At 45.7% G+C, this 26,727-nt stretch overlaps 1 protein-coding gene across 5 annotated transcripts; it reads left to right on the forward strand.

Annotated features, from left to right (window-relative positions):
* The first annotated feature begins 1,843 nt into the window (after positions 1-1,843).
* LOC119653672 (ubiquitin carboxyl-terminal hydrolase 20) lies at positions 1,844-24,614 on the forward strand. 5 transcript variants are annotated; one of them, XM_038058504.1, is made up of 7 exons: positions 1,844-2,765; positions 11,778-11,897; positions 12,097-12,553; positions 12,618-13,476; positions 14,263-15,295; positions 15,392-15,947; positions 22,227-24,614. In XM_038058504.1, exons 1-7 carry the CDS (start codon positions 2,688-2,690, stop codon positions 22,811-22,813), a joined length of 3,690 nt encoding a protein of 1,229 aa, XP_037914432.1. In that variant the 5' UTR covers positions 1,844-2,687; the 3' UTR covers positions 22,814-24,614. The 5 variants fall into 5 exon arrangements, with proteins under 5 accessions (XP_037914432.1, XP_037914434.1, XP_037914433.1 ...); XM_038058506.1 differs by having other exon boundaries at positions 15,392-15,911; XM_038058505.1 differs by having other exon boundaries at positions 15,395-15,947.
* Positions 24,615-26,727: the final 2,113 nt, after the last annotated feature.

Consider the following 26,727-nt stretch of genomic DNA (forward strand, 5'->3'; position numbering starts at 1 on the left):
ACAATTCGACTTCCGTACGGCCAGATCAACAGTCGATGCCAGCAAACTGGTCACTGGTTTAGCTGAAAATTCGATATATGGAACGGCTGGCATAAGCAAGTATTGTGCTGTGATTACCCTTGACGTGCAAAATGCGTTCAACTCTGGCAGTTGGAACCATATAAGGAAGTCATTGGCGGCGATTGGTGTTTCAAGTTACTTAATTGCGCTAATCGACAGCTACTTAACAGATAGAAGGCTGTGGTACGATACAGACAATGGAACCAAAGAATACATTGTCTCCGCGGGTGCTGGGCAACTGCTTGCATACCGCATGCAATGGTCCAAAATGTATAGAAAGACCGCCCTAAGAGTTTGCTGTGATTAAAGAACCATCTCGGACGAAGGGGCCTATGCAGTAGCCGATCGACATTTTGGCCGATGAGATAGCACGTATCTATGATGGACCCGGTTCCTCCTCTAATCGGCAAATGGAAAACGTCGAAAGGGAGGAATCCTTCAGCAGTTGGCAGCAACGGTGGGAACAACCGAAAAAGGGTCGATGGACCCACGTATTGATTTCCAGCATTAAGGTGTGCACGCAGAGAACGCATGGTGAGATAAACTATGATCTCACGCAGCTCCTCACGGGACATGGCAGTTACCGTAAATACCTCTATAGGTTTAAACTGTCCCAGCTTCGACAGTAGTCCGGAAGACCTGGAGCATGTTTTTTTTCATTGTCCTAGATTCGCTGACGAAAGGAGGAGTTTAGAGGAGACTAGAGGACATTGGGAGGAACACTAGCACCGGAATATATAATTGAAAAAATTGCTTGCGTGCCAGGAGAGCTAGAATTCAGTGAGCGACATGGTAGGGCGGATTCAGTGCAGATTAGGAGAGGCAGAGGAGTCGAGTCGCGTTTGCGAAAGTGATCGATGGGCGAAGAGAGAGGCTAGAGCCATGTTCACCCCGTAACGAAATACTTTGTGGTGATTCCGGGGGGACAGGAGTTAGGGGGTGGCTTTAGTGGGTAAAAATCCAATCCGCTGGAACATGTGTACCAGTTTCTTGGGAAGATTTCTACCTCTGGAAAAAAAAGTTTTGGATTGAGCAGTTTCCGAAAATGGGTCCTGTCTCAGTATAAGCGTGCACATTTTCAGTTCTTACTCGCGCATTTTACAAATCACGTCAAAAATAATATTAGTTGCGGAAAATAATAATCGAGACCTTTCATTTGATATCACAAACGACTATATCCGGCGAAAAAAATTTTAAATCCCTCTTTTTCATGTATGGGGGACCCCCTGTAAACTCGATCTAAATTTGTGTCACTCACTGTATGTGTGAGATTTTATAGTTCCAATCTGTCCACCAAATTTCGTTCGGATCAGTTTAGCCGTAAAGTGGGTGTGATAGACAGACAGACAGTGTATCGATTTTAATAAGGTTTTGTTTTAGACAAAACCTTTAAAAAGGTTAAGGCAAAAGAGCCTAACTTAATCACGACCGGTTAAGGAACTTTGACGACCCCTCGTTCGTGTTATTTAGAGTCTGATGGATTTTTTTCTCGATCAGGAGAGCAAGTATTTACCTCGCTGCGTTAAAGTTTCAAATGAAAATTTAAATAAATGACGCCTATGCCAATGCCCTTTACTCTCTAATTGGGTATGAATATCTGGCATGCATCTTTAAGTGAAGAATTCTTTCATAAAAGGTATTTATTACGTAAGTCACGATTCAACGGTTCATATTCAAACCGACTTTCCCATAAACTCTGCCCTACCGCCCAAGGACCCCTCCCATAATCCTAACCAGCAGCCAACTTCACTCGTGACTTTCCGACACTCAGCTGCTGCCTGTCAAACCCATCCAATAAGATCTCTGCGCTCAAGTCGATTAGAGGCGAGTGGATTGCGTGCTCTGAAATTCAATTTCGACTTAAATTACAACAAGCGCCCGCGTAAAGAGTTAATCAATCCACGGTTAATTGAAGTATTCGTAATTATGTAATGAGTGGAATGTGTTTGCTGTGAAAAGTGGCAAAGTTTCAACCGTTGGCTGTGCCTTCTATGACGTGGTGTTCGGCGTGAGGGAAGATCTCGTCGAGGAATCCGGGAAGTTCCGTCGAAAACGTGTTTTGTGTGTTTGCACCTCATCCCCAGCTCTTCAGGTGTTTGTTTTGTGTTTCCCGGGAGAATCGTGAGTGTGGAGTGTCGTGAAATTGGCTCGAAAGAGTCATCGTCTTGCGGGCACCGTGACAGTGCAGCTTGTGGACAGAGAACTTGGCGAGAACGCGGTAAAGTGCGGAAATGATTGATTCCAGTTGTTGCGAAGACGACAAGCAGCGAAAAGCGTGAAGGGACAGCGGAAACTATTCGGCCCGCTCTCGCGCTGCCACTCTCGCAAGTAAACTGTCAATTCATCGTCAAATGTCAGATGTGAAACGTCAAACTGCGAACAAATCGAATCGACCGAAATCTAGTTGTAATTTTGCGGCGCAACTTCCAACGCGAAAATTGCAAATTCTGCCCGTAATGGCCAATAATATTTGAATAAATGTAAAGTGTGCATGTGTCTATGGAGTTGTTTGGGTGAAATTGATTACCGGAATCAGTGGATCAAAGGGCGAAAAAGTGTTGTGCTGTGGTCACGGTGTGCGAATGAAAAGCTTTTTGTAGTTGCATTTTGTCGTGGAAATCGTCGTCATGGCTCGAAATCACAAGTGCTCGCATTTAGAAAACATTGTCCAGCTTTCGTTGCCGGAACTATGCAAAATCAAACAGGTGAGGAAGCATTTTGTAGCAACTGACAAGGGTCGTGCTGTCGACACGCTCGACCCTCAGTTTTCAATAATTCACCTGAAACTGGAAGTGTTTGGGTAAGAAACAGTGTCCTAAATAGCAACGCTTTGTACCTAATGAGTTGCAGTCGCAGGAGGAAGTTATCTGGGCCGAACTGGTACGAAATTGGTTTCAATGTCACTGGGCTGATCGGCAGCAAGTCATCTGAACCAACACTGCTCACTCGTTTTCCTCAATGTTCGCTTTTCTCAAGGCAAAGAAGTTAATCGGTCACTGCGCTCGACACCTTCGTCAGAATGTATATTTCTGTGTGTTTACTTTGTCATTGCGCCTCAGCTGGCGCTCACACGGAGATGCCTTTTGTCAATTTGTTGAATGAATTCCTCAATCGATCTCGCATGGTCGTCCTCTCCCCGAATCCTCTTGTTTTCTTCCAGCTCCGGATAACTAAACTTTCCGCGTATGCACGTAATGCGCGGTAAATAAAATTTATTCGCTTCCGCCGACTGGACTTCTCACTTGCATTACAACAAGTGCATGGACCTGAGTTTGGCATCAGATGGTGGTCGTAAATCGATGAGAGTCGGATTGGATTTAGTGTGGGACAGTGCGGGGTCAGCGGGTCAGCATGCATTGCTATGCTATGCAGAGAGCAGACCAGCATTGGGAACAAAGCAACATTTACACATACTTTTGACTCATTGTCACCAGTCATCGGTTTTCTGTGATATGTGCAAAACGATTGGGCAATCGAACGCTATGCGAGCCTCAGCGTCGTCGCGTTGTGATGCTTCCTATTAAAACTTAAACAATTACAGCCGTTTGCCATGCATCACGAGTCATTTCGCGATGGCATGCTTTATTGTTTCACCGAGATTTATGCAATCGCCGAGCGTTGCTGGTTAATTATGGAATTCCCTGGGCCGCCCGCGCTGGTCAGGCACTTGAGTGGAGATGCAGAGAAGCGGTTACTTAAGCAATGCATGTTTGCATTTGTTTACTTTTATCTCGAGGCGACAACGATAGCTTTTCAACTTGGGCATTAGAGGTTGCACACTCGTAGGACTGCTATCAACGTTCAAAGTGACAATTGCTTTTAGGTTTTATTTTCGAGAAACTTTTCCTTGTTTGGCGAATATTTAATGTGCAATTTTATGGTCTTTTTAATGGAACTTCTGTTAGTGGCAGAAATTTATCAGTTGATTATGAACAGTTGTTTTGCTTGTTGCAGTTCACGTTTTCTACGATAAACATTTTATACCCTTCTTGGTATAGTAAAAACCGTCAAAATAATGCCATTTTCTTCTCAAGAATGGTGACTGTGCGGAGATATCATTTGCCTTACTTCCTTGAGACCTTTGTTTCAGGTTTGGGATTTTTACTAACCATTAAACGATAATTTTTTGGTGTATTTACTCCGGGTAACCCTCCCCAGCCCCTCCAACAACTGACTTCTCCGAATGTGGATGCAACATGGTCTAGAGGAGCCATACTTAACACCCACTTCAGTCCTGTCCACGTTGAGTGATGAGCGCGAAGTCTCGATACGCAACAAACTATTCCCTAAGCAGCTGAAATTAGCGGCAGGAAATTTCATCCCCATCACAATTCACGACTACAGGCAAGTAGACGTGAATCCTGGATTCCATCGGGCTCTCTCGTGGCGCTTCATTTTCGCTGACATCAGGGTCCCCATATGAGAGGTCGCCAAATTTCGAATCATCCAAGTCTTTGCGGACTTAGAAAACTGTCGTGTTTTCTAGACTTTAGATTTCGCCAAGGGTTTCCACGGAATCCCTGTGGCTACCGAAAATAGTCGAAAGATAGCAATTTACACATCTTTGGACTCTTCGAGTTCACACTTGGCACATATCGAGTACATTTTCAACGCCTCTTTGACAATGGCCTAATTCTCAATATTGAAAGAAATAAGAAAGTGTAATGCGTCGGCCTCGTGCCAGGCCGCCAGATGTTTTGGGGGCAGTTCAGTGCGTCGGCGGAGGCTTTTTTACTGCTAGCAATGCAGTCGGTGAATCTCGTCTCCGCTGCGCCGCTACCACTCCGCCCTCAGCTAAAACAGAGCGGGTTCAGCGGAGGACCCGGCCAACTCCAATCTGCAGGCACATCCCCGGACTTACTTCCGCTATCCTGCGCTTTACTTGGCGTTAATATATCGGTCACTGGTTCATCCCCACTACGCGCTTCGGCTGGCATGCTCCCAAAAGTTGCACAAAATTCGAGTGCACATTCGCACTTTCCCTCCAGCGAGGAGGACTGTGAGTCAGAACCTCGCTTGGAGGGTTTGCAGCAATCCCAGCTGTGCGAGACTATCAAATCGGTAATTACCGGGGATAGGATCGGCTGGGCTATAAACAGCTTCTCCGCATAAAAATCTCCAGGCCCAGATGGCGTAATGCCAGTCATGCTACAGAAGCAGCAGGAAAGGGTTGTGCCGTGGGCTTGTTGAAATTTACCGGAGCTGCATCACTTTAGGATACGTACCACAGTCCTGGAGGCGCGCACGGGTGGTTTTCATACCGAAAGCCGGCAGGCGAAGTCATGAGTCCGCGAAGGACTTTCGGCCAATCAGTCTGACCTCTTTCGTGCTGAAGACCCTAGAACGCGTCCTGGACATTCACTTAAGGACGATTATGGAGAGAATGCCTTTCTCTAAGTCCCAGCATGCCTACCTCAAAGGAAAATCCACAGAAACCGCCCTCCACGAGGTAATTGGCACGGTTGAGCAGTCGCTGCAGTACAAGCAGTATACCCTTACTGCCTTCTTGGATATATCAGGTTGTCCACAAAGTTTTCGCACAAATCAAAGACAGAATTCAGCAGATAAGTTTATAAAAACCTTTAATTATTTAATCTAATATATAATTGCCTCCATTAGATACGACTTCCCTCCATCTATCGGGCAACTTCAAAATCCCCCCTCTATAAAACTCTTCCCCCTTCCCCTCAAAGTACGTGCGAAGTGCACTTTGGAGGTCAGCTTCAGAAGCCATTTTTTTACCATCCAGAAAATGTTGGAGGGACCTGAACAAATGGTAATCAGAAGGAGCAAGGTCGGGACTATACGCAGGATGACTCAAAACTTCCCAGCCAAGCTCACTCAATTTTCGCTGAGTAGTTAAAGATGTATGCGGCCGGGCGTTATCATGATGAAAGACAATATTTCGCCTGTTGACCAATGCTGGTCGTTTCGAACGTAGCTGGGTGTTTAATCTGTCGAGCTGCTCGCAGTACTTATCGGCGGTAATGGTCTCGTTTGGTCCCAAAAGCTCGTAGTGTAAGCCACGAACGTCCCACCATATACTGAGCATTCGCTTCTGCTGATGAATAGACGGCTTTGCTACCGATGGACCCGGTTGATCTCGATGAGTGTAGGCTCGTTTCTTCGCTACGTTTTCGTACACAATCCATTTCTCATCGCCAGTTACCAATCGATTCAAAAAAGGGTCGTTTTCGTTCCGTAAAAGGTTAGCGGAGCAAATTCTCACTCTATCGGCCAGATTTCGCTCAGTCAATTCGTGCGGTACCCACTTTGTGCTCTTCAAAACATATCCAAGACGCGTAATGGCTACTGCTACTCCTGATTTTGATACACCGAGATCCTCTGCAAGCACACGTGTCGAAAGAAAAGGATTCGCTTCCAGTTTGTTGCGCAGGATATCGTCGTCAATCGTATAGGGTCTTCCTGAGCGAGGTTCATCTTCAAGTGTCAGGTCTCCGCTGTAGAATTTTTCGAACCAATCGTAAACTGTCCTGCGCTTTACCTTTCCTTCACCGAATACCTTCGACAAATTTTCAATCGCCTTCGGCACCTTCGTCCCCATTTGAAACTCGTACAAAATGCAATGACGAAAATGTACTTTGTCGAATTCCATGTTTATCCTTGAATATCCTTCACAACACTGATCCTTCAAGGATAATTTACCATGCATTTTATAGTTAGGACTCTGACCTTTCCATTGGGATATCACATGTTGTACCTGCTGTTTTGGTTTGTCTGCTAATTGCTTTTTAATTGTCACATTAATATTTGTGCGAAAACCAGGCGGAAGTACTGGCGATATTGGAAGTCCGTCGATGGTTGCAGCGTGATTCGAGCCCCAAACGTAACATAGCCATTCTGACCGACAGTCAAGCGGCCATCAAGGCCTTGTATTCAACGACGGTTGATGGGGCAGTGCAGAGACACGCTCAACCATCTGGGCGGCACGCTCAAGATCACTCTCCTCTGGGTTCCCGGGCATAGGAACATAGAGGGGAATGAGCGGGCTGACGGATTGGCCAGGCAAGACTCTGCTCTTGGCAGTCCCTCGGGGAATACAGTCGGTGTTCCGCTGGCTGCTGTCGGGGGCCGAGTCTACTCGCACTACCTAGCAGCCGCGGGCCTGAGATGGCGAAGGCTTACAAGCTGTGCCAAATCAAAGAGAATTTGGCCCGCGTATAACATAGCCCGATCACGAGAGCTCCTGTGCCAGACGCGTGCAAATGCATTCAAGATTACGGCGGTCTGCACGGGGCACTGGCCCATAGGGGACCATGCCGCTAGGCTCGGCTTACCCTACAACTCGCATTGCCGAAGCTGCGGAGAAGGAAGGGAAACCCTCATGCACTTTCTCTGCGATTGCCCAGCTCTGGCTCGAGTCAGGCTGCGGACACTGGGTAAACCATTCTTTGGGGACCTCAGTGAGATTCTTAGCTGCAGGGTCGGAGAGCTGCTTTCCTTCGTGAATGCTACGGGCTAGCTCTGAAGATCCGAGCCAGCTGGACTCTGCTTCCCTGTTCCTATAACAACAGTCACGGTCTTAGGAGTTTGTGGCATCAAAACGGCGCACTAATGCGCTAATTGGGCTCCTCGGAGCGGCCACTGATACCACCTACCTACCCTACGAGTGCACATAACCCGCCTACTCCAACTGCTTCGCATTCTTTTGATGCGACCCCGATACCTTCGACCTCCCCGGTGAACTCTCCAGTTCAAACTTCGCCTGTTGGACGTGCTTCATCAGGAGAGGCTGCTGTTCACCCGCCGATGGGAGTACTTGGCTGCTTCATAGCTCCCCCAGTGGGCTCTAACCCATCTTCAGTACGCTATCTTTCATCCATCTGCTCTCCTGGCCTAACATTCCCGGCCCGCCAAAACTTCCAATTTGTTTCTCTCATCCGTTTCTCCTTTTTTTTTACTTTCATGAACACCTTTGCTGCTTTTCAATTCAACCGCACCGCAAATCATCTAAATCGCACTCCCGATCTAGTCCTCTCCAACATGCCAGAACAGTAGGCCCGCAGTGCCTACCAATCCCCTCCCACTTTCATCAAATTCTCTGACCACTGCTCAACCCTCCTCAGCTATCCTGTGATTTATAATACTTTGCAGTATTTCTCCTCTGTACATAACTCCTCTTCCTCTTCTTCCTCTCTCCCTGCGACCAAGGCTGATCGTCCCGAGCCATTAAGCCCTCTTTTAGCATCCGGTGAAAACGTCTCACCATCCCATTGGACTGCGGATGGTATACAGTGGTCTTGTGGCGTTTGAAGCCTAGGAGCTTACCTAACTCCGAGAAAAGAGTAGACTTAAACTGTATTCCCTGCTCGGTGATAACTACGGCTGGTACACTAAAGCGCACGGGATCCATTCTCGACAGAAGGCCTCGTCACGTGATTGTGCCGTAACGTCAGTCAGAAGTATTGCTTCATTCACACCGCGTAAACCTGTCGATGATTGTGAGGTAATACTTGTATCCGTGCGAGTCTCGCAAAGGGCCAATAATGGCGAGGTGGATTGTGTAGAAGTGCTTGGTCGATCGTAGGGATACGGCTACTTCCTTTCACTTCTGGCACACGATGCACTGTCTGGGCCAAGAGTTTATGTCCTTGTTTATGGACGGCCAGAAGTATTTTCAAGTGACTAACCGATTCGTGATCCTAATGCCTTCGTGCGCAAGATGGTGTACCGCGTGGAATACTTCCTTGCGAAAATCAGCTGGAATAAATGGCCTCGGTGCCTTGTCTGAGGTCTCGCATAGTAAGTAGGAGTTTAAGCCGAATATAGTAAGGCGTAATTGGAGTTCAGGCTCTGCGTGGTCTTTCTGCGCCTCGGCGATTGCTGTATAACCGACCATAACGGGGACTGTAACCTCCGAGATTCGTGGCAAAGCGTCCGCAACAACATTGTCTTTCCCAAACACGTGTTGGATGCCGGAAGTAAACTAGCTGATGAAGCTCAGTTGCCGAGGTTGGCGAGGAGAGGCTTTGTCGAGCTTTTGTTTAAGCGCAAACATAAGGGACTTGTGGTCACAGTGAATGAATTGCTATCAAGGGAGAAACGGTATTTAATTTAAGTATTTAATGGAGCTGTACGCGGCGAGTAATTTAGGATCGTAGGCGCTGTAGTTACGTTAAGTTGTTCCGAAAAGAAGCTCAACACTTACCAGGTTTGGTTCACCCGTTGGTAGAGAGCGGCGCCTACCGCTGTGTCTAAGACATCGACGAACACGACTAAGGATGCATCTGCCGGAGGAAATGGCGGTAGTGTAGCATCAACAAGATGTTTGAACATTTCAAACGCCTAGGTGGCCTCAGTAGGCTACGCAACATCGCGGAAGTATTTTGTTTTTGGCCCAGACAAGAAAGTGTCGAGGGCTACTTAATGATGAGCTGTCTTGGGCAGGAAACGATAATAGAAGCTTAACATGCCCAATAACCTTCGCAGATCCTTCCCATTGGTTGGCAGGGGAAAGTTTTTAATCGAATTCCGTCAGGGGTAATCATGTGGCCGAGATATTTCACCTGTCTGAATAGGAATTTACATTATTCTACATTTAGAACGAGCCCGGCCTCAAGCAGATGTTCAAAAATGCGCGAGAAGTGTGCAAATAGCCGTTTTCGGTATGTCGTCGGGAACTACAGGGATTTGGTGATACTCCTTGGCCAGATCCAAGGTCGTGAGAACAGGGGAGTTTATCAATGAATATGCGACGTCATGGATGAGTGGAATAGGGTAGCGGTCTGCACATAAAATGGAGGTGCTAATATACGCCAAAACGGATTGCCACGAAAACATTCATCGCAATCCGAAATCTCCCTGTAGCCGTTAGTGCAGAAGGGAGAGGAGTTCGTAGCAGCTAGTCGCAAGTTTTGCGGTATTAAGGTGTTTGGACGGGGTACGGGGAGAACCGACTCCTTCGCGCCTGTGTCCACCAGAAAGCAACGTCTGGTTAGAAGGTCACAAATTGTATGGCGAAGTGGTGCTGCGCTTTGGGTAGCCGCCGCCAAGGGACCCACAAGCCTAGCTTTTTATTGTATTGAAATTGCACCGGTGATACATTTAGTAGCTTGAGCTTCGGATTCAGGGTGGTACCAGCAAATTGTCGGGGCCGATGAGGGTTGCGTTCGGGAAGCAGACCGTGAGTGCGATCGAGATCACCTTCCCGAACGCAAAGTAACTACAGTCGCCGTATACCCCGTGGAACTTGTCGGCCGTGGCGTCTAGCAGCTCCGGCGGACTCGAGTTCACTAAGGCAAAGATATCGCGGGTGCTCTTCGGGAGCTGGTGCAACCAGAGCTTCCAAAAGCTCTGAGGCAACCTTATCCCCACTCAGCTGCCTCTTTTCTCGAAGCAGCTGGCTGGAGGTTCGGTCACCAGGCGTCAGTTCGTTCAGCAAGTAATTTGCTTCGCTTCCTCACTTACTGACAACCGGCGTATGAGCTGCTCCTTTAGCCGGTCGCAGGATCCATCCCCCAACAGGTCCGCGACAAGTCCCATGGTCTCTTCGTCAAAACCGATAAGCGCGTGGCATCCATCGTAACGCCTGCGAGCGGAACTGGCGGAATCACGGTATATCGTCCCTAGCACATGCCGACAATTCTACTCCTTCCCAGCCCGGCAATTTATGGGCTACAAATATATTCCTAAGCCATTCCTAGGTGTCCTCCGTCGTGCAGTCCGCCAGTGTATGACCTGATCGAAAGCGTATCCCGCTGAACGCAAGCTTCACACTATGTTCCTTGCACATCTACCTGACGACGAGGTCTTCGATAATTTCCCGCTCACTCACTCGTGGTATTTGCAACGGGAACGTAGCAATGGGGCATTGACCGCACTAGAATACCTAATGGCGGGTTTCCTGGCACCTGTCTTCATCCCTGAGCTACCTGGAATTGTCCCCATCTTGGGTTTTTTTGGGAGCATTCCCGTCATGTGAACTAATCTCTGCTACTACCCACTTCATTAGCTCTGTTACTGATGGCTTAAGTCTGCCCTGAGCTTTTTGGGAGCCTCTTCTGGTTTCAGGCCTTTTTTCAGACAACGCAGGTACCACTTAGCCCCCTTTTTTAGCTTTTACTTGTTCCTGCGTTCTAGCAGTGGTCTTTGTTGTTTGTGGTCTTCGCAGTAGGCCAATGTTAACCTTGGCTCCACTGCTCTGCGCACCAACTTCTCCTTTTTTTGATGCAACCACCTGTCTCTCAGTGGTTCGGAAATTTTCCTCCACCTTGCTGGCCAGCTTGTGTGAATTAAGGGGTCCTGCTTGTTTGTTTTTATTTTTCTTATGTTCATTTGTGTACTCATATGGTTCCTACGAGTATGGGGGTTAGCAATTTTGCCGTGGCATGGCCCCCCGTCCATAGTTTGGTCACATACTCACTGAGACAACCAGGTGTCATTCCTTCCTTCATTCAGTTACACTCGACTGCAAACTATCTAATGGGCGCGATTCGTATGACACTCCGAATTAGGGGAGGTGTTTTTCCACTTCCCAGTTTAGATCCGTAGTGTAGCTATCACCATTCACTAACGATCATGGTAGACGAGAGGCTTTGCTCCTGGAGACCCTCGAAGTGACACACTCAGAGAGAGAAAGGTTGGCTCCCAGGGAACTATCCCTAGTAGAGACGTCCAAAAGACAGTCCTAATTATTCAAACCTTCATTTCATTGTCGCCTCCCTATTTTCAACTTCTAAATTACGATCTCATTTCAGGGACACTCATGTTCAGAATGTGACATATTTGGACCGAATTTATGGATATGTTTGCACCGAAATTGTCTTCACATCGGCTGTTCTGAGCAGGCAAATGATCATAGTACAAAGCACTTTAAGGTAAGCCGCTTCCCATCAAGTAGCCATGATTCAGGAACTCACTTCGATATAGTTTGCGAATGTCTAAATAGAAAATGTAAAATCACGTCAAAGATACAATAATTCCCAATCAATTTCAAACTCAGTCTAGAACTAAAAATTTTGATAAAAAAAATTCCAAATTAAATCATTTTCGCTTCGATTTAATGAAAAATTTCAGTTTAATCATCAACATTGCATTCATATGAACTTATCGTCCCAACGAATTTGGTGTTATCTTTGTGAGACGGAAGTATTTTTGCCGCAACGGCGTAATTCGATTGTTAGTAACGATTCAAGTGACACGAGTCGGTACTCGGAAAGGATCTACGAACGAGCCATGAGTGTTGGGAGTGGTGGTGGCGGTGAATCGCCTGAATCGAGTGGCGATGAAGATGACGGAGATCGACGACATCTAGATGGACTTGTTGGGCTACAAAATATCGCCAATACATGTTATATGAATGCAGCACTGCAAGCGTTGAGCAACTCCCCACCATTGACAACATACTTTCTAGATTGTGGCGATATCATAGAGGCTACTAGTGAATTAACTGGAAATCAAAGGAAGATTGGTTTGGCGAAAAGTTACCATCGGTTAATGAAGGAGATGTGGTGCAGGAATAAGAGGAGTAATGGTGAGTTGGTAGTTGTTGCGTTTTTAGGTTTCTTATCGAAGTCCTTTTTCTTGGAATTGTCCAGGCTACGTCGTTCCGCGAGGGATACTTTACGGAATACGGAGCGTTCATCCCATGTTCAGAGGGTTCCAACAGCACGACACGCAGGAGTTCCTTCGGTGCTTTATGGATCAACTGCACGAAGAGTTGAAGGAAGTCACACCACCGCCGCCTGATATTCTAGTGAAAAATAATGTTGCAACAGAGGAGAATGATGATAATTCGCCATGTTCTTCGCCATCGCCTTCTCAGTCAGAAGCTGAATATGAAACTTGTGATAGTGGAGTCTCGGAGCAGTCGAGCTTGTCTGATGAAATTCCCGCGTCTTCAGGTCATAGATCACCCAGTCCAACCACGTCAACAACCAACCAAAGATATAATACATATTCAACCAAGGCGCCAATTAGTAATTCAAATTCCGAGACCAATGTCCTTTCGTCACCGCCACAAAGTCCACAGAATCTTGCAAACACCCCACAGTCTAAAGTAAACTCACAATCAGACAAATCACCACCGAAACCTCCACATCGGTCGATAATTAGTGATGTCTTTGATGGAAAACTTCTCTCGTCCGTACAGTGTCTGACATGTGATCGAATATCAACAAGAGAAGAGACTTTTCAGGATCTTTCACTTCCGATTCCTGGCAAAGATCATTTGGCTGTTTTGCATCAGTCGCAGGGAATATCGGTGGCGTTGATGAACCAACCACCTCCGTCGGGAGTGAACTGCACAGATGCTGTTTATCAGGTGGGCCAGGACGGTTGGATATGGTGGCTGTGGAACTGGTTCAAATCGTGGTTCTGGGGTCCTATGGTGTCTCTTCATGATTGCTTGGCGGCCTTCTTCAGTGCGGATGAACTCAAGGGTGATAATATGTACAGGTATGGATTGTAGCTTATTTTGAATTAATTGTTTAGGATAAGTGAGGGATCCTGAGTCCACAACCACTTGTTGTTGGACCGGACTAAATGGAGAGCAATTTACTCACACGTCCCTTTGGTCCGCGGATCCCTCGTTTGGGACATGGCACCCAAGCATTAAAAAATTATAGGACAAACGGTTTCGTCCAGGGCAGAGGCAACTCGTCAGACGCTGCCTCACCTTTGCGCTGGCAGCGCGACCGTGAGTGGCATCAGACGGAAAATGCTTCTCCGTATATTTGGAAAAACACGCCAAGGGTGCGAATTATATCCAATAGAAACCGCCAATAGTTATATAAGTGATTTGGTCCGGTCCAACAAGTGGTTGTGGACTTAGGATCCGTCACTTATCCTAAACAATTAATTTTGCGTTAGCCTAGCTTAAGCTCAAACTATTGGCGGTTTCTATTGGATATAATTCGCATCCTTGGCGTGTTTTTCCAAATATATGGAGGAGCGTTTTCCGTCTGATGCCACTCACGGTCGCGCTGCTCCCAGGACAGAGGTGAGGCAGCGTCTGACGACTTGCCTCTGCCCAGGGCAGAGGTGAGGCAGCGTCTGACGAGTTGCCTCTGCCCTGGACGAAACCGTTTGTCCTATAATTATTTTGAATGTTCTACTTAGTCAGCTTACTCCATCCAATCTAGGATTAATTATTATTATTGGAGGGTCCCAGAGTTACAACCTGCTTAGCTTGCTGTGACCACTTTCTAATGATTCCCGCATTTTTCTCCTTCTCCTTCTCAGTTGTGAAAAATGCAACAAACTTCGTAATGGCATCAAATATTCAAGAGTCTTAGCGCTGCCAGAAATGTTATGTATACACCTGAAACGTTTCCGGCATGACCTGTCCTATAGTTCGAAAATCTCTAGTCCTGTAAATTTCCCGCTCACCGGATTGGACATGCGACCGTACCTACATAAGGACTGTAAATCGGAAATATACACATATGATCTGACTGCTGTGATATGTCATCATGGGACTGTTGGCGGTGGTCACTACACAAGTTTTGCCAAACACGAATTGACTGGAAAATGGTTTGAATTTGACGATCAACTTGTTACCGAAGTTTCACCGGATGTTGTGCAAAATTGCCAAGCATATGTTTTGTTCTATAGAAAAAGTAATCCACAAATGTCGATAGTGCGGGCTGAAGCGTTAGAATTGGCCGATACGAATCCACCACAAGCCTCAGACATAAGATTCTTTGTCTCCAGGCAGTGGCTAAGTCGGTTCAATACATTCGCGGAACCAGGACCTATTGACAACTGGGCTTTGCTATGTCCTCATGGTGGTTTGCCGCCTGTGAAAGCAGCGTTAATATCTAGACTGGCCGTTCCTTTGCCTCAGCCGCTTTGGGATTTCTTGTATAAGAAGTTTGGGGGTGGACCGGCCTGTAATCATCTATTCGAATGTGACATATGTAGGTTAGCAGCGGAATCGCTTACTCGAAGACAGCGGGCTGAATTGGCCGCTTTCACTCAATATAATGACGAATTTCAATATCAAGAAACTCCGACAACAATTTATGCAATTTCAATGGCTTGGTTTAGACAATGGCAAATGTTTGCCAGAGGTGTGACGACGGAGGAGCCGGGACCTATTAATAATGCTACTATTGCTGCCCCTTCGGAGACTGTGCCGATCCGGAATGTACGTCCCGGGTCAGATTATGCTCAAATCAATACAACGTTGTGGAAATTTTTCTATGGAATTTATGGAGGCGGTCCAGAGATCATATTGCGAGGTGGACCCGCTGAAGATACTAAAATCTCAAAGGTAAGCTTCTTTATTGAACAATAATATTCATTTAAAACGGCATCTGAATGTCTCTCCAAAATTCTAAAATATAACCCTTGAATCCTCCACTCTCAGCAGGACAAGGAGGCAGACCAAATGGACATCGATCCAGACAGTGAAACAGGAGCGGATTCAACATTTGAAAACGCAAACACCACAATCACTCCCGAACCTGATTCTAGATCATCGGCTAATTCGATATGCCCTCCTGGAATGACGACGCCCCCGACACCGACAGCTGTATCGCCATCAGTCCCACAACCGGTCGCCTGTGTAAAACCAATGAAGAGCGTTTCCTTCGAGGATGAGACTGAATTGAACAGCCTTGATACCGTTTCAACGACCAAGTGTGAAAGTAATCGTTCCAGTATGGATGAAAACGAGCATGTAACGTCAACGACAGTCATCACCCCACCAATTAATGTCCACCATACGTCCCGTCATTCCGGTACGAAACGTGGCAAGCATTATTCGAGTACGTCGTCAAGTGGTGTAAGCAATAGTGGTAGTAGTGTCAATCCGGATCTTTTACTTGGAAAAAAAGACAAAAGATATCGTGGTGCCATGAAATCAAGTGGATTTTTCGGACCTGAAGGTACAACCTTGAATAGTTCTTTAAATTATCGCAAAAGTAAGTTAACGAAGGTGACTTTTTTTCGGGGTTTTTACAAAATACTAATTTTTGCTTTGTCTAAAAACGTAGATTTGTGTTGCGATGGGCAACTTTTTTGTATATAGTATTTTTTTGTTCATTGTTTCCGTCTAGGTTTTGGTGTTTCGTTGTTGGCTTGACGCAAATAGGGAGAAATTTCAAAAGAGTAAGCGCCTATTGGCCTCCAAAGCTAGTAAAATTGTTGTGTCGTACGTCTATACATTTTAAACCCCACATTGAATGAATCTAGTGTCGTTGCACATCACGGCTAAATTTCTAGCCGTCACCAGATAACAGTGACAGTTTTTCCAAATAACAGGGGGGGTGAACGCCTGCCTTTTTAAGACCTTCTGAGTCTATATTTCCGACATACGACGTCCCAGATTTGTCTTGAATTCAATTTTCTATTTGACGTCTCTATCTGACTGCGGGCATCCCTACTATCCTTTTTTTATTGAAATTTCTACTCCAACCCGCTTAAAAAATTCCAGGACTGGCAGGACCCAGGTTTCCCACTCCAGTCTGGTCAGGCTTGTTTACGAACTGTATGCCTTCATATCTACTTAGGACAGTTTCTTCTACTGCGAACTTATCTAGATCATTGAACTCGATGTTATTCTAACAATTTTGGTGTTTGATAAGCCCTGTGAGTTGGGGCTTAAAAATACACTCAAAGCCTTCCATGCTCGTCCTAAGAGGCGACTAAAAGGGATAGAAATTTGTGAGCTAGCAGCCTGCAGATTTGGAAACTTTTTTGCTACCGAAACATCAACACCTCGGATAGCGACTGACCCCACGGCAATGGCTTTTGGCTATCGAAGGCGGACTATGATTGGTTTCTGGAATGTGCGCATGTTCCTCGACAATGGTAGCGAGTGTCCTTAGAATACTCGCTTTCTTCAACGTGAGCGGGTTTTCCAGCGAGATAAACTGGACATATTGGCCCTAGGCTACCGCAAGGTGCGCTCTCTTGACCTGGCCGCGGTTTCTGACAGATTTCGGCCCAGATTAAGGAACATCACCAGCGGAGACTTCCGATGTAGTAAAGAAGGATGCTTTTTATGAGCAATTAAACGCGGTTCAGGAGAAGCTTCCTAAAGGTGAATGCCAAGGTGAGATCTGACAATACCTTGCCCGGACATGTGATGGGAAAGTACGGTCTTGGGAACCGTAACGGTAATGGTAGGAGTTTCATGGATTTTTACAACTCCCACCGTCTAGTCATCGGTGGCACCTTATTTGAGCAACTGATCGACCACTTCGCGTTTGGCAGTAGATTTAGGAGTTGTCTTCTGGATCTGTGAAACCAAGTGTCGCTGATATCGGCCTGAAAAGAGATCATCATCTGATGGTCGCTCGCGGTTTGCGTCCGCCACTTCTCGCAGGATCGGAGAGCGACTTGCTAAGTCCAAATGTCGACCGCTTGTACGACCCAGCTGTCGTTCTACAATGGACGAGCTATCTTGCTGATCGAGCAGCTGAGTAACTCGCCTGAGAACATCGATAAACATCGGGCCGTCATCAAAAATACTCTTTTCTGGGGTGCTACATAGATCGTCGGTCATAATTTGGCTAACTGCGGAGTCGAGGAAGCGGTTCGGCGAACGGAAGAGGTTGAAGGCTCTACTTACCACGGAGGGTGATGACGGGCGTGTCAGGGAAGCGATGGATGCCGCAGATTGCAATGATTTCAGGACTGTATACCGGTTTACAAAAGAGCTTGCATGTGGTCTCAAATCTTTCGATGGTCATGTGAAGGACGTCAGCGGTCGACCTCTCATCCACGATGATAAACAACTGAAGAGGTGGAAAAAACACTTCACCATGGTTCTTAACCGTATTATTGGCTAGTCACCGTAACATACAGATACGGAATGTACCTCCAAACAGAAGAGAAATAATTTCGGCCATCAATGTACCCAATCGGAGTACAGCCTCTGGGCTTGACGGTCTCCCCGCAGAGTTATTTATCGCTGCACCTACAGTTACTGCAGGTCTGCTGCTTCCACTCGTACAGAAATCTTGGAAATTTGAGACCTTTCCCCAAGAATGGAAGAAGGGGATGATCGTCAAGATTCCAAAAAAGAGCAGCAGTTTTGAGTGTGACAATTGGAGTGGTATCTGCGTGCTCTTTGCCGTCGCAAAAATAACAGTTAAGATAATCCTGGAACTTATCAAAGAACAAAAGCTTGATCGGCAGCGAGCAGAAGCAGACTGGTTTCCGCCCCGGGTCCTCCTCAATGAACAGTGCGCGAAATTTAAATCTTCGCTGCATTGGCCCTTAAGAAAACTATCGATTGGGTGAACGGACACTGTAGCTAGAGGGCTCTACGCGGGAGGAGCATTCCCGAGAAACTGGTAGCTATTATCAGAACGACATATGAAGGAGAATTTTGAGATCGAAAACGCAGCCTGCCAGGGATGCATCCTGTCATCGGTATTATTTGTCGTTGTTAGCGGTGACGTTCTTCATGTGTCTTTACCCGGAGGACGTAGAGGAAAGGTTCTCGTCTTATGAGTCATTGCACTCTCCCTGCCTGCATTAAAGGATGGACCATCGAAAGCGGAGCCAAGAAAATCAAGAAGCTCTACCAACCTGCCATCGGTGGAGCATGCGATTCCTTGTGTTCTGGTTTCGGCCTAAATACGAAGAAGTTTAAGCAGAAGCTGCCAGCAGGAAAAGTCATAGCAACGGTGTTTTGGGACCGGCGTGATGAGCTGCTTATTGAGCTCATGCCTAGAGGTACCTCAATAAACTCCAATCCAAAATCGTTTTAGGGAAAAACTCACCAAAGGCGTAAGACGGCACCACGGCAATGCGCGTTCGCATGTCTCGCAACAAACGAAGGATTCAATCGGGGGATTTGGCTTGGAAGTGATTCCCCATCCCCCTCAAATCCATGATATTGCACTCATCGATTTCCATCTGTTTCCGAAGTTGAAGGAGCATCTAGGCAGTCAACGATTCGTAACAGATCTCCTTCCCCCCCCCCCCAATTCCCCCAGCCCGATAATATGTAAATCTTTTATACACGACGACACATCCAAAAGGAAATGTCAATTCAGTGAAAATTGACGAGTCGGGTCGGGTCGGGTCGGGATACGTACCACACTCTTGAAGACTTCTGGGTGTAGTTTTCATACTGAAAGCCGGCAGGCGCGGCAATGAGTTCGCGAAAGATCTTCGACCAATCAACTTTAACTCTCGTGTTGAAGACCCTAGAGCGTGTCCTGTACATCCGCGATTATGGAGAGAATGCCTTTCTCCAAGTATCTCAAAGGCAAATCCACAAAACCCGCTCTTCATAAGGTAATTAACATGGTTGAGCGGCCGCTACAGTACAATAAATATACTCTAGCTGCCTTCTAGAGGAGGCATTCAACAAGGTTAGTATCAAAGCTGTCGAAAAGTTCTAACGAGAATAGAATTGGAGGATAATCCGGTCTGATCTGGGCGGTTGCCATTTGAACAGGGCCACCGGGAACGTCATCTCTCCAGTGGTCTGGTTGATAGTGATGGACGAAATGCGACGCATATTGGACAGGACCAGAATCGAGGTGGTGGCATATGCCGACGACTTGGTGATATTGGTATCAGGGATGCCCTTGGTTATGAGTAAAATCATGAAGGGAGCGTCGGGAAAGGTGCGCCTGTAGGCTACAATAAACGAACTTAGCATAAATCCAACCAAGGCGGAGCTGATACTATTCATCACCAATACAAGATTGGTTCTTTTCTCCAAAGAAAAGTATTTGGGTGTGATTCTGAATTCTAAGTTAAATTGGAAGCTGAATATAGAACTAAGGGCTAAGAAGGTCTGTAGAACCTTCTACGTTCGCAAAAGAACTTTTTTAAAAAATGGAGACTCCAGTCGTAGATGCTTCTCTGGATGTGCGCAGCCTTCCATCCTAACTTACTGTTCTATTATATGGGAGCAGGTGGTGAGCAAGAAGTACAATAGCTTAATAAGATTGAAGGAACCGTGTGTACAGGTGGTACCGTGGCTCTGCATTTCTACTCGGTAGATGCTTTAAATGTATTCCTACGTCTCTTTCCCTTGGACCTCCACATTAAATACATTGTCGCATGCAGTGCTGTCAGATTCCATGAGTTCAGATGTTGAACGTCGAAGCCCTACGGCCATAACAACGTCCTAGACGAAGTCTTGGGAACTCCGGGACTACACCACACGCATACCGAGCTTCACGAGGGATTTTGCTGTGGACTTTCCAACTAGAGCAAAGTGGAGGACAAGCGACGTGTTGCAAGGTTATAACATAGTATTCTTTACTAAATTAAAGATGGTCTGTGGGGTCGATGCGGAAGATTTCTCGGATAGATACAGTGTAACCGAGTCGTACGATCCCCCAGGATTCGCCAGTGTATTCCAAGTAGAATTACTGGCTTTATTGGAAGCCTATCAATGGCTGGGCACGATCGGAGTCCCAAGCATAACATAGCCATTTTAACCGACAGCCAAGTGAACATTAAGGCTTTGTGGCGGCGTCTTCCAGGCTAGTGGGGCAGTGCAGGGACGCGCTGAACAGTTTGGATAGTTCGCTCAAAGTTATCCCTCCTTGGATTCACGGTTATAGGAACATAGAGGAAATGAACAGGCGGGTGCCCTGGCCAGGCGGGGCTCTGCTTTTGGCATGCTTTCGAAGGGAACAGTCTACATCCCGCTAACAACCGTCAGGAGCAGAATCTATTTGCATTACATGACAGCCGCTGACTTCATCAGCTGTGCCAAGTCAAGAAGGATTTGGCTTCCATATAATAAGATCCGATCGCAAAAGCTCGTGTACGAGATCCATAAAAGATTACGGTGGTCTGAGCAGGGGACCATACCGCCAGACTCGGTATACCCTACAATTCGCATTGCCGAAACTGGGGAGGGGAGAGGGAAATTCTCACGTACTTCCTTTGCGATTAATGAGCCTTAAGGAGTTTTCTAGTTGCAAGTAAGGGGGGTTACTATCCTTCATGAATTTTGCTGCTGCTATAAAAAAACAATTTCTTTTCTTTCAAATGGTAAGATCAGAGGTCCACAGGAGCATTGGACCAACTGCTGCTAGCCTAACTCCGCAAGTGTGCAGTCCTCTGAGTGATTGCAGCAGTTTGAGGCCTAGCGTTATTATGGTCAACCAAGACGTTACCTCCATTCACTAGGGGTGGCCCTTTTTCCTTCAACACTACCTCGAGACGCGCTAGTTGGGGACTGAATATTTCTGCTGTTAGGTTTTAATGGTCGAGTGGTAAACGTGATTGCGGATGATCTTTGATCCAAAGTGTTTGCCCTAGACATTTTTTTCAGACGAAATTGAACAAGCATAATTCGTCGTTCATCAACAACAGATTGAGATGACACGTAGAAGTTTACACGAACTATTTCTCTAAAAAAAATTAAGACAGCCTACGGTTTCGTCCAGGGCAGAAGTTACTAATCAGACGCTGCCTGAATGCTACCCTAGGAGCAGGGAGACCAAAGCGATATGCAGGTGTTTAACGATCCTTTTTAAAATTAGCAAAATACAAAGTGAGTGCGGATTATATCGAACGTAAATCTGGCATATTTAGATCCAAGTTTGGTTAGAGATAGAACCTTTACTCTGAACGAAACTATTAATCATCTTCGTTTTTAAGGTTTTGTGTAAAACAAAACCTTATTAAAACCGGTTTACTGTCTGTCTGTCCGTCACACGCATTTTTCTCAGAGACAGTTATAGCGATTGACATCAAATTTGGTAGGAAGGTGGGAACTGCATGCAGTGAGTTACATCCTTTTACGTCGAATTTAAGGGGAGGGGAGGGGGGGTCCCCATACGTTCAAAAGGGGGGTGTACATTTTTTTTCAACAAACATAATCATGTGGGGTATCAAATTAAAGGTCTCGGTCAGTACTTTTCGAAGCCGGTCTTAGTTTTGACATTTGTTAGAAAGATGGGGAGTGTGGGGGCCATTCTCAGAAACTACCAAACCGAAAAATCTGAAAAAAATCGAGAGACTGTCCATGGACCACAAAAGTGGGAGCAAGTTACTCTCCATTTGGTCCAGTCCGACATCAAGTTGATGGGGACTTAGGGTCCCTCAATCGATACGATTTTGCTTGTTTATTGCAGTTGTTATTCGCCTACTGTGACGAGTGTACATAATTTTGCTGTTTTAATATTTGTTAACTTACTTTTGTGACTAACGCTTTTCGCCATTTCTTACGAGCAAATTGGTTTCTTTATTAATGTTCTTTTGAATATATTCAGGCAAATACTACACACATCCGTACCATCAAACATCAGCAACGACAAATAGCAACATTCCCGATGATTCAACAACATCCTCTCACATACATTCTGGACATTCGTCTTCACAATCTACCAACCACACTCCTGCCAATTATTCCTTTAATGCCAATGATCCCACATCTAATCCTAATCCTAACCAAAATTCACAGATCCCATCCTCACCGGATTTAAACAGCAATGGCGGAACAAGTCCTGTTACGACCATGAATCAAATGAACAAACGGACAACGGAGGAAGTAACACCACTTTTACATCATCGACGATATCCGTCGTCAACAATGTCGACACAATCGACAGTCATACCATCAACGCCTGGCCTGTCCTCGTCAATGACACAATCGGAATCCGAGACTATTGTCGCGAACAATCTGAATGCTGATCAAAAATCTCCGGTGGCCAATCGTAGTAGCAGCAATGGAACTAGCATAAATGTGATGAAAGCTTCTTCGTATCGGAAAAAGTTGAAATCGAAAAGTGGCAGAAAGTATTCAATGACCAATCACCATTCGAATCATAACGATGTGAATGCCAGCGATAGTGGATGATGGATGAGAGCCAAGGCATGGATAACGTGGTGGATGAGATTGGAATGACGGTTAAGATAAGTTTGTAGGGGAGGGGAATGCCGCGCGTGTTTCATTTCGTTTTTAATTAGTTCTTTGTTGTAAATTTACCGGGAAGATGTTTCCGAGGTTTTTTTTATTCGAATAGAAACCAAAACACACGATTGGCTTAGGTATTTAATGTATTTAACTCTTCGCAAATCGAAGAAACGTGATATTGAATCTTTAGATGATGATAGTCTGCGTGGATTCGGAGGATTCGGGTAGCTCATCTTGATAATAGCCCTTAACCGAGCGAAAAGTAGAAATCAATGCAATGGGAAATCAATCGACGACAGCCTCGGAGAATTGCAGAGAACCTCAGTCTACTGTCGAGACATTCAGTTTATGACAATTATTGTTTTATGTACTATCTTTCGAGCCGGAGTCGGAAATTAGACGACGAAGGAGCATTACGGATTGTAGCCTGCATTCGTATACACGCCCCAAACTCAGTAAGATTTAGCTCTTAACTGGTACCATCCCTTTTTGCAGATTGATGTGGGATGTGGCTCCCATCTTCATAAAATATTTTTTGCTAGAAATTGCGCCCAAACAGCGCGGTTGACCTAAAAGGGACGAATCCCTCTTCTCCTTAAAAGGCCTCTCACAGTCCCATAATTCAGGGATACTAATTTCTTTCCTTCCTCTCTTGAAAAACAATGAAAATTCTGCAGTTCTGCGACTCATCTCATCTGATTTCTCCTTGCATATCTTTTTCACAATCCAATCCAAGCCTAAATTAACAATTTCAAACTTTTTCCTCAAAAGATATTTTCACAATTGTGTGATGAGCGAAAAAAAAGATCGATTTGCGAATACGAATCTACACACGCGGAATTTATAGGAGACTAATAAATTGTTCAGTAAGAAAACAACAACAAATAACTGCATTGTTCGATTTGGATTCATTTCAACTTCTTGGGCGCTATTTTGAGCGATTTTTCTCGATTATTATTGGGAGAAGTATTCATTTCCACCAATTTAGGTTCGAATTTCTCTTCATCTTCGCATTGTTCATGGACAATTGACAAAATATTGTTGCATTTAAATAAAAATGGAAAACGAGTAGTTCAAATTCCTGTACGATTCCTGTCTGTTAAGTTTTAGTGAGATGTGCATGAGCGCTTACTGGGGTTGAAGAACGAGGAGCAGGGAACTCGTAGATTCCCAAGATCTGAATCTGTTGTCGACCTTCAGGAGGCGAGACTCGATTAAATTTTCTTGGAAAGCCATCAGTCTTCTTTTTCTTCGGCCTTTGTCCCGTCTACAAGCGGGATCGGCTCTTGGGAAGCCATCAGTGATTGAGGGATATCGAGCAAGAAAAAACGAGCCCCATCTTTTCATTCGTATGACCCAGAGGCAATCATGCACAGCTCAACCGTTTGTGTCGCCCTTGATCTGTTTCCGTTTCCTGTTTATTTGTGACATTCATGTTACTCTCTTAATATTCCCAAAGTATTCCTCACAAGACTATGGATTAAAGTATCTTTGTTCGGTTCGTGTGTCTGTTGGCCTTCTTTTGTGCATTATGAGAATATTACGTGAAAGTACTCCTTTATTAATAAAACATTTATGATTGTGTCAATTCCTATATTTCTAGTTTAGACAAAAAAAAAATTGGGGAAAAAAAAGTGAAAAAAGAGGGGAAACTATTGTTTATTTCTATAAATAATTTATTAAATGATTGTTTCAGTTCTTAATTTTCATTTATATTATTATTTACTCTTTGCTTAGCTGGGGGGAAAATGTTGATTATTATTAGTAACGTGGTATAAATTGTTTCGAAATAATTATTATTAAACAAAAAAAGAGTCGGTTTAAAATCCAACAAATTGGAAGAAGTGTTCTGTTTAGTTGATTACAAAAAAAAAGAAAATTAAAATAGGAAAAAATAAAAAATAATTATGGAAACTTGGTCTTTTAATGTAGATTTAAAGCTTGTAGTAAAATTGAGCCTCCCTTCGTCCAGATCAGTGGTATGAACCCCTCTGAGATTTAGGGCTCTCGATTAAAATGAATTTGTCCACAATTTTGATGAGGTGTCGTCTGAGTCTTTTTCGAGGAAGATAGGTTTTAGTCTTTCGATAGAGGGTGGCGATTGGAGGTCTGTTATCAATGTCGATTCTGAGCTATAAGTTTAATTTCATGTTCGTTTTGATGTTTATGAAGAACTTCCCCAGGTGGTACAGGAAAGGCTTTAGCTCCGATGTATAGGTGGCCCCATACTTCTTTTCGACGTTTTTTAACCATGCGGGATTGAAACACTGCTCTTGTTTTTTTATTAAATTATATATTACAATTTTATCATCTTCCGCTTACAGCATGAATTAAAATAATTAAAAAAGTTATAAAATTATATAAACTTTCAAAAACTTGATCTTCTTGACATTTTTCTTCGCCTCAATCCCATGTTAGACCGTCAGCTGTTTCTGCGGCCATTGAATGCAGCGGTAGAGGCGAATTCATGTTAGCACCTAGGTTCGCGCCTCCCCTATGCCGCTCCCAGCTGAAACCGCGCGGGTTCAACGAAGCAAACCGTTCGCGTGATCTCGCCAATGGGGTTGACCGGGCGATTCTGACGCTTCGCGGGCGCTCTTTCGAAGCGGCACCGACAAGGACACCCACTTGAGTCCGCCTCGGACGTCAAGTTTGAACAATTGTTCGCCTCGTTCCAGAACTTAAAAGGGGTCTTCGTATGGTGGTTGCAGTGGCTTCCGAGGGACGTCCACCCTGACGAGAGCCTGGTCAAACGTCTCGAGACCCTTGGAGGTGTTGACCTCCAATGTCGCCTGTCTGGACGGTGGAGTTGGCCGCATCTTCGAAATCGCGTCCCTAAGCAGACGCAGCATTCCCATAAACCATCTCTACTGGGCTGGCCCCGAACTCCTCTCGCTGGGCTGTACGGAGGCCGAGAAGGGCGAAAGGCAAGGACCGTGACCACGACGGATCGTCACGGACTATTAGAGCGCCCTTCAACGTGCGCTGCCAACGTTCCAGCATACCGTTGGAGTGTGGATTTTATACAGTGGTCCTATGCCGTTTAAAGCCAAGCAGATTTCCTAACTCCACGAACAGAGTAGATTCGAATTGCATTCCCTGGTCCGTGATGATGACGGCTGGAACACTAAAGGGCGGAATCCACTCGGGGATTCGGCACATGATTGCGCCGTAATATCAGACAGAGGTATTGCTTCAGGTCATCGCGTAAACCTGTCGATGATTGTAAGGCAATACTTGAATCCGTGCGAATCTCGCAAAGCGCCGATGATGTCGGAATGGATAGTGTGAATGCGCTTGGTTGACCGAGGTGATGCTTCTTGATCTTGCACGCGATGCACTGGCTAGCCCAAGAATTTACATTCTTGTTCATGGACGGCCGGAAATATTTTTCGGTGACTAATCGGTTCGTCGTCCTGATGCTTGGGTGCGCAAGATCGTGAATCGCGTGGAATACTTCCCTGCAAAAATCGGCCGGAATGAATGGCCAGGTTCCCTTATTTGAGGACCAGCAGAGTAAGTAAGCGTTTGAGCCGAAAATAGGAAACTCCTTGAATTTATATTTGGAATTTACCTTCAGGCTCTGAAGCTCTGCGTTGTCCTTTTGTGTCTCGGCGATTGACGAGTCCTATGGCCTCCTCGTCGAGACTGATAAGGGCGTGGTTGAACCTTGTGGCGTCCACAATAACGCCCGTCAGGACAAATTGCGCCTCCAACTGGCGAAACCACGCAGCCGGATTGCGTCACCGAAAGGGAGGCACCCTAACGCGACTGCCGTCAACGGCGAAAAAAAGGCAAGCTACTGGTTTAACGCCGGTATGTGGAAATCGAAAATAGACTCAAACGGCCCGGACACC

The sequence above is a fragment of the Hermetia illucens genome, chromosome 4 (assembly GCF_905115235.1).
Source record: "Hermetia illucens chromosome 4, iHerIll2.2.curated.20191125, whole genome shotgun sequence".
Taxonomy (NCBI): domain Eukaryota; kingdom Metazoa; phylum Arthropoda; class Insecta; order Diptera; family Stratiomyidae; genus Hermetia; species Hermetia illucens.

What these genes read in the sequence shown, in the direction of transcription:
- LOC119653672 (XM_038058504.1), top strand. Translation starts at nt 2,688, where the DNA reads ATGGCTCGAAATCACAAGTGCTCGCATTTAGAAAACATTGTCCAGCTT. An exon ending in AAGGGTGATAATATGTACAG is followed by an intron (nt 13,477 to 14,262) that starts GTATGGATTGTA and finishes TCTCCTTCTCAG; the next exon opens with TTGTGAAAAATGCAACAAAC. An exon ending in TTCTTTAAATTATCGCAAAA is followed by an intron (nt 15,948 to 22,226) that starts GTAAGTTAACGA and finishes GAATATATTCAG; the next exon opens with GCAAATACTACACACATCCG.